The following is a 12,143-nucleotide window of genomic DNA, read 5'->3' on the forward strand; positions in this document are numbered from 1 at the left end:
CAGATTAGACAGTTGGGCCTTAGACCACACATCCGCTGACCGATTTTGCAACCACAGGAGCCTCCTCGAAGTCACCGCCAATACCATGTTCCTGGCAGAAGTCCGAATCAAGTCGTATAGGGTATCCACCACATAGGCTGCTCCCGCTTCCAAGCAAGCCGCTTGGGCTGCCTCCACAGTCGTTAGAGTTCTTATCATGCTCCTTCTGAACCCATCACAGACAGGCTCTCTGCATCAGACTCCCGCAGACTGCCGCATGCAGGCTCAGAGCCGAAACTTCAAACAGCCTTTTAAGGAGGATTTCCAGTTTCCAACCTGAATATCCTTCAAGGTCGCTGTACCTGCACTGGAATGGTAGTCTTCCTGGTAACCGCGGATACCACCACATCCACCTTGGGGATTTTCCATGACTCCAGGGTCTGCTCTGGCAAGGGAGACAATTTGGTCATAGCTCTGGCTACCTTCAAGTCCACCTCGGGAGACTTCCACTCCCGATCCACCAACTTCACCATCTTCAGTAACAGGAAAATCTTAGGGAGATCCTGCAATCCCTCCTGACTGGGTTCACTCTTTCATTGTCTGACTTCTCCTGAATGACCTTAATTCCCAGTTCCTTTAGAACCTGGGGGATCAGTGGGCCCAATTCCTCCCTGCAGAACAAGCAGACCACCCGAGTATTATCCCTGACAGCCGCCGGAATCTCGTCTGGGTCCTGTATAGGATCCCTTCTAACACTAATAGGATCCTGACCTGGATCTAGCAACTCACCAGCAGGGTCCCTACCCAGATCCACTGGTCCGGATCATCAGTCTCAGACATGTCCTTTTCCACTGCAGAACTCGAGACCCACAATCCTCAGGAAATCTCCCAATTCCACCTGCTTAGGCTTCTTCGCCACCCAGGACTTCCTAGGCAAAAGCTGCTTGATCCCAGCTCCCGTCCTGGTCAAATAGGCCTTATGCATCAAAAGGACAAAATCCCCAAAAAAAGATTCTGGATCTGAAGAAGGTGGGTCCAGATCCGCGTCCCCCTGCACCTGTTCCTTCGCCCTGCCACAGCAGGGTCTTGTTCTGCAGGAAAAAGTGTGGGAGAGGAGTCCCAAAGCCCTGAAACAGCAGCCAGGTGCCCAGCATGTGTGCACAAAATGGCTGCCGGTTCCTCAGACCTCTCCCACCACCCCTCTCCCCTCGGGGCCTCCAAAACCTGCTCCACCAAAAACAGGCTCCTACTGCCCCTCTGGGCACCCGTGGAGTTCTCCACCCCACCAGAGACACATTCCTCACAAAACACAGCCAAACTGAGGCGAGAGCGCCTTGAGCCGCAGCAAACCTTCCCGTGCAGCACGGGAGGTGCCATGCTGGCAAAAAAAAAAAAAAAAAAAAGGGGGCCTAAAAATAAACCCTGCCTGCGAGCACTGCAAACGGCACTGTCCAGGTGTTGAACAAGTGCTCCCAGCCCCGACACACATGGCAATTCGACCCCGCTCACCTCAAGTTGCCTTGCGACAACAAAACTAAAATCAGCCGCCGGAGCACAAGCTAAAGCTGCTCCATCCACCGGCCCCCCCTTTTTTTTTTTTTTCACACACAAAAGCAATTAAAGAGACATACACATAGAAGGCTGCAAAGAAGGCTGAGCCCAGGCCCACAACAGATGCCCAGAGGGGATGAGGGAACCGGAATAAGCAGCTATCACCCCTCCCCCAGCCCCTGAAGATAAGGGCAGAGCTATCCCAGGGATCATCAACCCCCTACTCTACCCGAGGGATGGCCCACAAAGGAACCTAACACCTCAGGGAGCCAAACCTTTTTCTCTTTAATAAATATATAAAAAAAAATTTTTAGACTCCAGACTGTAGGTTTGCACCTCTACCATCTGCTGGAGACAGAGAAAAACGGAGGGACTGCAGGTGGCACTCTTGCTTATGTAGCAGTGCCTCAGAGTTTTGTTCTTTGCCTCCATCTGCTGGTAGGGATGCATAAATCCACTTGTCTGGACTGATCCAGGGTATGAACAGGAAGGGGAAAATAAGGAGGGTTACTCAGATAGTAATACTCAATAAGTAGCACCCACGAGTCAATTAGTAGTGACCTGGATCTCAAAGACTCATATTTAAAACACTACATCTCATTTGTTGTAATATTTTTAAAAAGTATGCTCCAGAATAACAGTTGGGTACCACTGTCCTAACTCATTAAATAAATTAACCACTTCAATTTCACATATATATACTCAAGCTGGATTAGATGGTTCGCTGTAACTTTATTATTTTTTTTTATGTAAATTTAAACCCTGATATACACATACAAAACTTTTCTTCCCACAAACCACAGCCCTTTATTTTGGCCCAGCAATTTTGGGCTTCCATTTCAATCAGAACCAGCCTCCTTTGGCCTACAACATCACGAGCCTTCATTCACAGCTACCAGGATTTTTCCCCATTCTTTTTTTTTTAATTTCCTCTGCCAACTCACTTACAGCTCGATACAGTAAAGTTCAGTTGAAGATTTCTCGTCTGTAACGAGCTCGCTGCGCACAATTCGGACGCGTAAGGCAAACCAGCGATACAGTCTCCAGTTTTGCGCATCCGTAGCGCTTCTTAAAACAGACGCGTAACCCTTCCCGCACCCAGCATGTAAATGAACGAATTAGCTGTATAATGAAGGAATTAGCTATTCCCCTCCGATACCGTAACGGGCACTCAGGTTCTCTCATTAGTAACGCACTGTTTTGCCGCGGCCGTAACGTGTTAGTTTACCGCCTCCCCCTAGTAGGAGTTAGGACTGTGAGTCTAGTAACAAATCCATCGACACCGCTTAAGATACTCAAAAACAATAAAACACAATTTAAAAAAAAAGCGATACAGAGATGATCGAGAAAATGTAATGTGGGACACATAAAACCTGTCAGAAGAAAAAATAAAAATTTTTAAATACCTGTCGGAGGGCCGCGTGGGTCCAGGTGGTCGCGTGTTAAATCTAGGCCGCGGGCGGGTGGGCGCCTGTTCCAGGCAGTGGCGGCAGCGGCGGCAGCGGGGGGACACGCGTTAGTTCGAGACGGCCGGCGGGCGGCGGGTGGTCGCGTGTTAAATCTAGGCCGGGTGCGCGCCTGTGCGACCCCTGCGATTCGGCGCTCAAGGCGTGACGTCACGGCATGTGACTGCCTTGAGCGCCGAATCGCAGGGGTCGCACAGGCGTGCATTCATTCATCCAGGCGGAGGAGCCGGTGGCGAAAGCAGCCGGCTCCTCCGCCTGGATGAATGAATTCATTCACTGTCGGTGGGGGTTGCCTCTCCGGCAGCCCCCACCAGCAGTGAATGAATGCGCGCCTGTGCGGACCCGGCCTAGATTTAACACGCGACCACCCGCCGCCCGCCGGCCGTCTCGAACTAACGCGTGTCCCCCCGCCGCCGCCGCCGCCTGGAACAGGCGCCCACCCGCCCGCGGCCTAGATTTAACATGCGACCACCCGGCTCCCGCCGCCGCCGGCCGCCTGGACCCACGCAGCCGTCTGAAACTAATGTGCGTCCACCCGCCCCCCCCCCCCCCGCCGCCCGGAACAAGCGCCCACCCGCCCGCGGCCTAGATTTAACACGCGACCACCGGCCCCCCGGATCCCGCCGGCCACCTGGACCCACGCGGCCCTCCGACAGGTATTTAAAAATTTTGATTTTTACACTTCCTGGTGCCTGTCATTTCAAATGTCATTTGAAATGACAGGTACCAGCGCACCCAGGTTACTGTATAGGCGCTGTATTAAGCGCCTATACAGTAAAATGGGTTACGCGGGCATAACCCTTCCCTACCGCTTTAAAGCCGCGGCATGCATTTGCATGCGATTAGAGGAGAGTATCGGGGAGTTAGTGAAGAGAACTGTGCGCGCGGGGAGGAAGGGTGCGCCTGACACTACCGCACTGTTTCTACCGCGGCCTTACTGGATCGACCTGTTAGCTGGGCCACTGCAGCAACAATCCTCACTTTGGAGCTAAACAGAAAGGGCTCCTTCTAGAATCCTATAATCATGGACCTTAAGTTCATCCACCAGGTTTCACCACTGCAGAACAACTAAGACTCCTCCACCCCCCCAACAGGAATTGCGAATGCTGTCTCTGTAACATAACCAGCTTCCTGATCCAGGAACTGAACCCAGCTCTACCAGGCCAGCCCTACAAATTAGCCTGCTCAGGAGAAAAATTTCAAAGGAGTAAATGCACGTAAAAATAGCATATATCATAGCAATGTTCAAAAACAAATTTATGCAGGTAAAACCTGGTGTTTTCCGTAGATAGCAGATGAATTAACCATGTTGTCTGGGATGTCCTCCAGGTGCATTACTTCGCTTTATCATGGACATATGATCAGCAAAATGTGCGCTCAATACTTCAGCTGGGAACTCCCAGACAGCATGGCTAATTCATGCTGCTTATCTACAGGAAAAGAGCAAGTTTGCTTACCGTAGATAACAGATGAATTAACCATGCTGACCCTCCTGCCTCCCCGGACAGTTACCAGTATTGCATCTAGTCTTGCTTGGATACAGACTGAGGAAACTCTGGGCAGCGCAGGAAGATACACACAGGCGCACCTCACTGACAAAGCTCAGTGATCTTTGAGAGCTCCGCTACCTAGCCACCCGGAGGACATCCCATACAGCAGGGCTAATTCATCTGCTATATATGGAAAACACCATTTCAGGTAAGCAAACTTGCTCTTTTCCCGTAGATAAGCAGCATAAATTAGCCATGCTGTCTGGGAGGCCCCAGCTGAAGTATTGAGCGCACATTGTGCTGATCCTATGTCCATGATGAAGTGAAGTTATGCGCTCAAGACAGCTGAAAGAGAGGCAGACAGTTCTTGTGTGTTTGCATAGTATTCAAGTAGTGCCCGACATGAGAATTACTTTTCCCCTAAGTGCGTCATCCGCGATCTGCTTGTCTAAAACAGTAGTGGGATGTGAACGTGTGTAGAGAGGACCATGTGGCCACCTTGCAAATGTCCGAAGAGGCATTTCGTGGAGATGAGCTATTGACGCAGCCATAGCGCAGACCTGGTGCGCCTTAGGGGTGGCGAACAGGGTTTCCAAACACTTTTGATAGCAGAATTGAATACAGTTCGAGAGCCAGGATGAGAGTGTCCTCTTGGAAACTAGAAGTCCTGGGGTGTTTGGGTTAAAGGAGACAAAGAGCGGGAGACTCTGCGGTCAGAATGAGAGTTTATAGTAAGCGAGTGCTCGTTTACAATCCAGCATGTGGAGTCTAAGCTCACCCTCATTGGCATGAGGCTTTGGGTAAACATTGGGAGGGCGATGGATTGGTTGATGTGGAAAGCTGATGCTACTTTTGGGAGGAAGGCGGGATGTGAACGCAGCGTAACCTTGTCATGATAAAACTCCAGGTAGGGCGGATAGGGTACTAGGGCTTGTAGCTCGCCAACGTGCCTTGCGGCGCTGAGGGCGACCAAGAAGAGCACCTTCCAGGAGAGGAACCTGGGATGACAACTGTCCAGTTGTTCGAAGGGTGGTAGCATTAATTGCTTTAGCACTATGTTTATATCCCATGGGACTGGAGGTTTTCAGACCATAGATGTAGAACCCCCTTCGTGAATCTGGAGACAAGTGTATGACAAGAGATTGGCACCTCATTGAAAGGAGAGCGGTAGGCGGCTATGGCACAGAGATGAACTCGAACCAAAGATGTGGCCAGCCCCTTCCAGTAAAGGAGATGGAGGTAGTCCAGGAGACGCTCCGGCAGACTGGTGAGCAGGCTTGCGCCATTATCCGAGCACCAAGAGGCATAGCGTGCCCATGTCTGCTGATAGTTGAGTCTTGTAGAAGGTTACGGGATGAGATCAGAATATCCTGAAGCTGAGGAGAAAGGTTCAGGTGGTGGAATACCAACCTTTCAATCTCCACGCAGTGAGATTCAGAGATGAGTGAAGCAGATGAAACAGAGAGCCCCCTTCTTGGGTGAGGTGGCATGAACTGTTGCCCAGGGGAATTGGTTGGTCCACCGATAACTGAACTAGGTAGGCGTAACAACCATACCGAGCCCACGCCAGAGTGATGAGAATTAGGTTTGTGTTGTCCTCGATGCACTTTTGAACTGTGCGGGAAATGAGAGGTATTGGAGGGAAAGCGTAGAGTAGACCCTCTGTCCAGTCTATGAGGAAGGCATCCTGCGCTAGCTGGTGGTAACTGGGATACACCGAGCAAAAGGCCTCCACTTGCTCTGTTGCAAGTGGAGGCCTTTTCGGGTGTTCCCCGAATCAAGAGGTTGATTCGGGGAACACCCCAAGTGAGAAATGTCTGATCTCCCACATCCTGATGGAGTTCCCACTCATGGGGGGGGGGGGGGGGTGAAATATCCTGCTCAGTCTGTCGGCCCTGGAGTTGTTGATCCTGGGCAGGTAAGTGGCCTGAAGAGAGATGGATCTGCTCTCTGCCCATTCCAGGAACCTGAACCTCCTTTGTTGATGTAGAACACGGCAACTTAATTGTCCGTGTGAACCATGAGTCTTTCTGTGGAGAGTATGCTCGAAGACCCGAAGAGTGTTCCGAATGGCACGGAGTTCCAGGAGGTTTATTTGTTGTGACCATTCCCAGGTGGACCTCAGGCCCTGAGTCTGTAGGTGGGTGAGATGGGCACCCCACCCCTTGATGGAAGTGTCCGTGATGAGGACAGTGTCGGAGAGGCAAGCCTGATATGAGCGCCGATGGTGTCAGCCACCACTCCAAATCCCTTTTTATGCTGGATGTAAATGTGACAGGAGTGGAGAGAGGTTTGAAGAACTGGCTCCATTGGGACTTCAGGCCCTATTGTAAACGTCGCATATGCAGTCGAGTGAGAGGTACAACATAGACCGAGGCGGCAATGTGACTGAAAATGAGGAGGAGTTGGCAGGCCAGGGCAGTGGTGGCCCCTTGGAGGCGACCAGCAAGTGTTGTTAGGGCAAGCGCCTGGGACTCCGGAAGGGTGTCGATATGAGCCCCGATGAACTGTAAAACCTGAGTGGGTTGCAGATTTGATTTCTCATAGTTGACCAGTAGGCCCAGGTTGTCCAGGCAAGATATGGTTCTGAGAAGATTGCTTCGTAGGGTGGACTGGCTGGGGGCCACCAGCAGCCAGTCATCCAGATAGGGAAATACCTTCGACGACAGGGGATCCAGATGAGCCACCGCTAAGCATTTGATGAAAACTCTGGCGGCGGAAGAGAGGCAAAATGGGAGAACCTTATACTGGAAATGGTGGCCATTGACCGTGAAGCATCAGTATATGTGCATACGCATCCTTCAGGTCCAGTGAGCACAACCAATCTCTGGGGCGAAGGAAGGGTAGGATGGACTTGAGGGACATCATTTTGAATTTTTCCCTCATCAGGTATCTGTTGAGAACATGCAGGTCCAGGATGGGCCAGAGGCCACCCGATTTCTTGGGAATGAGGAAGTATTGGGAGTAAAAGCCCTGGAGGAGCTGTGAGGAGGGCAGCTCCCGAATGCACTGCTGCTTGAGAAAATGGTTGATCTCCTCTAGCAGGGTCCGCAGTGCACACTGAGGTGTTTTTGGTGGACCAGATGCGGTAGAGATGAGAGAGAATGAAAACGGAGGGAGTATCCTTCCCGTATGATGCGCAAAACCCAGAGGTTGGATGTGATGACTTCCCAGGCTGGAAGAAAGTGGGAGAGCCTGCCCCCCCTCCCCACTGAAGGCAGCGGTAGCGATGGGGACAAACACCCTAAAAATCCTGAGGGGCTTTAGGGGGGTTGGGATCCGGGGACAGACAAGGCTGCAGAGACAGGTGATGTTGCTGCTGCCATAGGCTCCAAAGGTGTGTTGAAGATTTTAATTATCCCCATGACCTCCTGCCTGGGGTCAGGAACTTTCAGAGTCTCTACATTGAGGCACTGCCCCACCTTTTCCATGAACTTGGAATAGGAGAGATCCTTCGGCGGACAGACAGGCTCAGGTGGTACCTTGGCAGGGTCCAAGGGGTACCCTGTGGAGGACCCTGGTGAAGTGGACAACTGGGGGGAATACTCTGCAGAAGGAGACGTCGGCGGAGGCTGTCCAGCGGGAGAAGGCTCTGGACTGGGGCTGTCCTGCAGTGACATAGGGGCATCCAGGGGTCTGTCGGGTGGATATTCACCCTGTTGCTCCACGGTCATGAGAAACCGTGAAAGTATGAGGGAAATTTGTGACATCGCCTGAGAGGCCAAGCTTGTCTGAGAAAGTTGCCTTGGTTGTGCTGGAGCGCTATTCAGAGGCACTGCCACCAACAGAATGTCGCTGTCCGGACCCTTGGGCCGAGTGGTGTCCACAGGCCGCCCCTCTTTCTCCCTAAGAGCTCCTGAAGGTCTGATTTCCTTTGGTGCTTGGAACCGTGGAAAGGCCCGAGAATACGTTGGACGAGGCTGAAGAACTGTAGGAGACGGCTGACGAAGAAGTCCCACATCTGAATCAACCACCAAAAGGGAAGAAGGCTCCCTGGGCCATTTGTGCCCGGAAGAATGTTTTTTAGGCAGCTTAGAGGCACTATGCATCGGTGTCGCTGAGCTCCGGTGGTTTGTGCGTGGGCGCTGATGCCTTGTGTGGACGGTGCTTCGACACAGGTGCATTGGTGTGTCTGATGTCTTCGGCGCCTTCGACACATCTCTGGTGCCGTGCTTTGGCATCGCCTGATCTTGCTTCGGTGTCGGCCCAGACAAACAGCGAGGCCCAACCGAGGAGGCTCGATGCTGAGAGGACTCCTTGGAGGTCCGGGGGGGAGACGGGACCCAGAGAAGATCTTGCAGAGTCCTCCAAAGGGACATAGGAGCCCGACGCCGCCTCCTTTAACTAGGCGATTCGGGCAGCCCCATGCTGCTGGGCCCAGGGGACATGCTGCCACAATCCCGGCACAGGTAGATTGATCGTGGTCTGGGCCCAGACAAAAATGTTGCATCGATCGTGGCCGTCAATAATCGACATTATTTTGCCACACTGGCAAAACTTAAAATCCTGGCGGACGTGTTTGTTTTTTTAAACTTTTCCTCTGAAGGAGAGCGCAAGCTCTCTTTCCTCTGAAGGAGAGCGCGAGCTCCGCCTGAAGTCGGTCGCGCAGAAAAAATGGACTGAGGAGACTTGGGGCAGTGCGGGAAGATACACGCAGACACACCTCACTGACAAAGCTCAGTGATCTTTGAGAGCTCCGCCACCTAGCAGCCCGGACGTCCCAGATAGCATGGCTAATTCATGCTGCTTATCTACGGGAAAAAGGTCAGCCCTATGGAGTGAATTTTCAGAAGGCGTTGAGTATAAAAGTAGCAATTTTCAAAACTTAATTTACGCACGTAAATTCTTTTGAAAATTATCTCTTTTTTTTTTTTTTAAACTTAAAGAGGCTTGGCCCAAGAAGACTTTTTGGAATTCTTGGTAGTAGGAGTGGCATACAATCCTGTAACACAGAGGATGAATTTACATATGTGATAAAGTAGGGCACATTTTAGGTCATCAGCTGAAGTGCATCATTTAGAATTTTCAAAATAGCACAAGGAAATCAATTTTCTACAAAACTCTAGAAAATCCTACCTAGAAAAATCCTTGTCTACTTCATATTCATACTTCATCCAGGTGTTTCGATATACGAAGAACTCCATTATTGAAAGTAATGCCATAGTTGTAAAAGCTATTATGGAAACTGAAAATTCAGAAGGGAAAGGGGGGGGAAAAAAAAAAGCAATGACTGAAAGTGTGACACAAAGTATTCAGTTTTAATAAATCAAGACCAAACATTTAAGAAGAGGGTAAAATATATAGGTCTAAATGAATGATTTTCAGTGTAAAAGACACGGATCACACTGTTAAAACACACTTTACATTCATGTTCCTATGCAGTGCCCATGATTAAGCATTTGCAAATATGTTTTTTTACTGCTAAAGTTTTGAGAAATAGGTTTTTTTCCCCCCAGTTTGTTCACATGAAAAGTATGTTTCATGTAAACGCAATATGCACTCAAGATATTGGATATGGAGACTGGTAAGAGTAGTACTCAATGTCCCAATTTTGGCCCTTTGCTTTTTCTGTCCTCAGAAATGTCATGCACATTTCATATCTGGGATGTCAACAGCCTAGGCATGGAAGGCATGCATAATTTAAAAAAAAAAAAAAAAAAAAAAAAAAAAAGAGTGCATACAGGGTGCTGCGTTTCACATCTCAACAGCCTCCGTCATTAAGCCACATATCTTAGGACCAATTAAAAACAAAGTCTAAAACTGCCAAAAACATTGTAATATACATCATATTCCAAAAGCAGATAGTCAAAATTTTTACATTTTCTGGAAAGTTTACCAATTGGGCAGCATAAAAAAAAGCAACGACTAGCTTTTTTAGTCATAAGAAGGGTAATTTTCAAAAGGTATTTGATAAAGAAGCAAGTTTGCTTATCGTAAACAGTGTTTTCCGTAGATAGCAGGATGAATTAGCCATGCTGTCTCGGACGTCCACTAGGGGGTGGCCTCAACGGAGCTTCACAAAGATCAGAGCTTTGCTCTGTGCAGTTGCGTGGCTGCTCTTCCTTTCCCGCGTGGCACCATCTTCCCTTCAGTCCATAATAAAGCCGAGGCTGTCCAGGGAAGCGGGCAGGTCAGCATGGTTAATTCATCCTGCTATCAACAGAAAACACCGTTTACAGTAAGTTAACTTGCTTTTCTTCTCCCATCGATAAGCAGGTATAAATTAGCCATGCTGTCTGTGAATTCCCAGCTAGCCATACAGAGCAGTAATTGCAGTCCAAGCATGGTGCTCACCATATACCTGACAGTCCAACCGCTCAAGCTACGTTGCTGTGGACAGTTTCATGGCTTGGAAAGTGAATGAAGTACTGCCCTGCCTAGGGCTGTATCTGAAGAGGCTTGTTGGTCAAGGCAATAATGCGACATGAAAGCATGCAACAATGACCACGAGGCAGCTTTGCAAATATCCAGCAACAGTATATTATGAAGATGGGCCTCAGAAGCAGCCAACACCTTCACTTGATGAGCCTTCGATTGCCCATAAGAAGAAATACAGTTTATAAAAATTATACTTGTAACTAAAAATGATACATGTATAAAAGGACAAGATTTATCACATTTACCAAATAGTATTGATCATGAAATTATGTAACCAAATCTTTATGGCATCTGTTTAGAATGTATGACCATTTACATTTTTCAACATTAATTTGTATGTCTTCCTGTAAACCGTTGTGATGGTATATTACTTAACGATGGCTTAGAAGAGAGTTTAAATAAAGTATTTCCGTCTGCACAGAGTAGCAGAAACGTATGCACTGTGATATCCAACTGGATACAGTCCACTTGGCCTGAAGCATTCGGGTTGAAAGAGATGAACAGCTGGGAAACGCATTTATTTGAATGCATGCAACGCTTCTAGTAAGTCAAGGCTTGTTTACAGTCCAGCGCGTGGAGCAGTCGCACCCTCTCGTTGGCATGCAGTCTTGGGAAAAAAGCCAGTAAGGTTATGGTTTGGCTGAGGTGGAAAGAGACCACCTTTGGTAGAAAATCGGGGTGCATCCATAACATTACTTTGTTGGGGTGGAATTCGCCCGCAGCTCACTAACTCACCTAGCCAAAGTCACCGCCAACAGAAAAAGCACTTTCCATGTGTGATACTTCATGTGGCAACTGTGCAGGGGTTCAAATGGGGACAGCATAAGCTGATCAAAGACTAGTTTGAGGTCCCTCGGCACTGGAGCTTCGCCACTGGGCGGGGGGGTGGGGGGTAAGCGGATGATTCCTCTCATGAAACGTGAGACCAATGGGTGGTGTGAGACTGGCAGAGCCTCGACTTACTACAAGCATCAGAAGCATTCAGATAAACGGGTTTCCCAGCTGTTCATCTCTGTCAACCAGAATGCTCTGGGCCAAGCGGACAATATTCAATTGGATATCACAGTGCATACTCAAATGGACCCGAGGGATGCTGACACTAAGCCCTTCTGATCTAGGGATCTGTTCACCGCAGTACAACTGCGGTGAACAGGAAAAGAAGTCTACCTCATGACTCCTACACCAGGCTAAATACCTTAGCCACTTGCCCTGTCAATTCCTCCTGGTGGACACTAGGACATCTTGGATTTCCACCAGAATTTGCCATTGGCTCAGTACC

General features: G+C 49.5%; 1 protein-coding gene across 1 annotated transcript in view; it reads right to left on the minus strand.

Annotated features, from left to right (window-relative positions):
* The window catches only part of ERGIC2 (ERGIC and golgi 2), a 162,518-nt gene that overhangs the window by 110,764 nt on the left and 39,611 nt on the right, over positions 1-12,143 (minus strand). Inside the window, exon 4 of the mRNA XM_029599996.1 lies at positions 9,563-9,671. Within this exon, the coding sequence (XP_029455856.1) occupies positions 9,563-9,671 (109 nt within the window). The remainder of the gene's footprint in view (positions 1-9,562; positions 9,672-12,143) is intronic.

Source organism: Rhinatrema bivittatum, chromosome 4 (assembly GCF_901001135.1).
Source record: "Rhinatrema bivittatum chromosome 4, aRhiBiv1.1, whole genome shotgun sequence".
NCBI lineage: Eukaryota > Metazoa > Chordata > Amphibia > Gymnophiona > Rhinatrematidae > Rhinatrema > Rhinatrema bivittatum.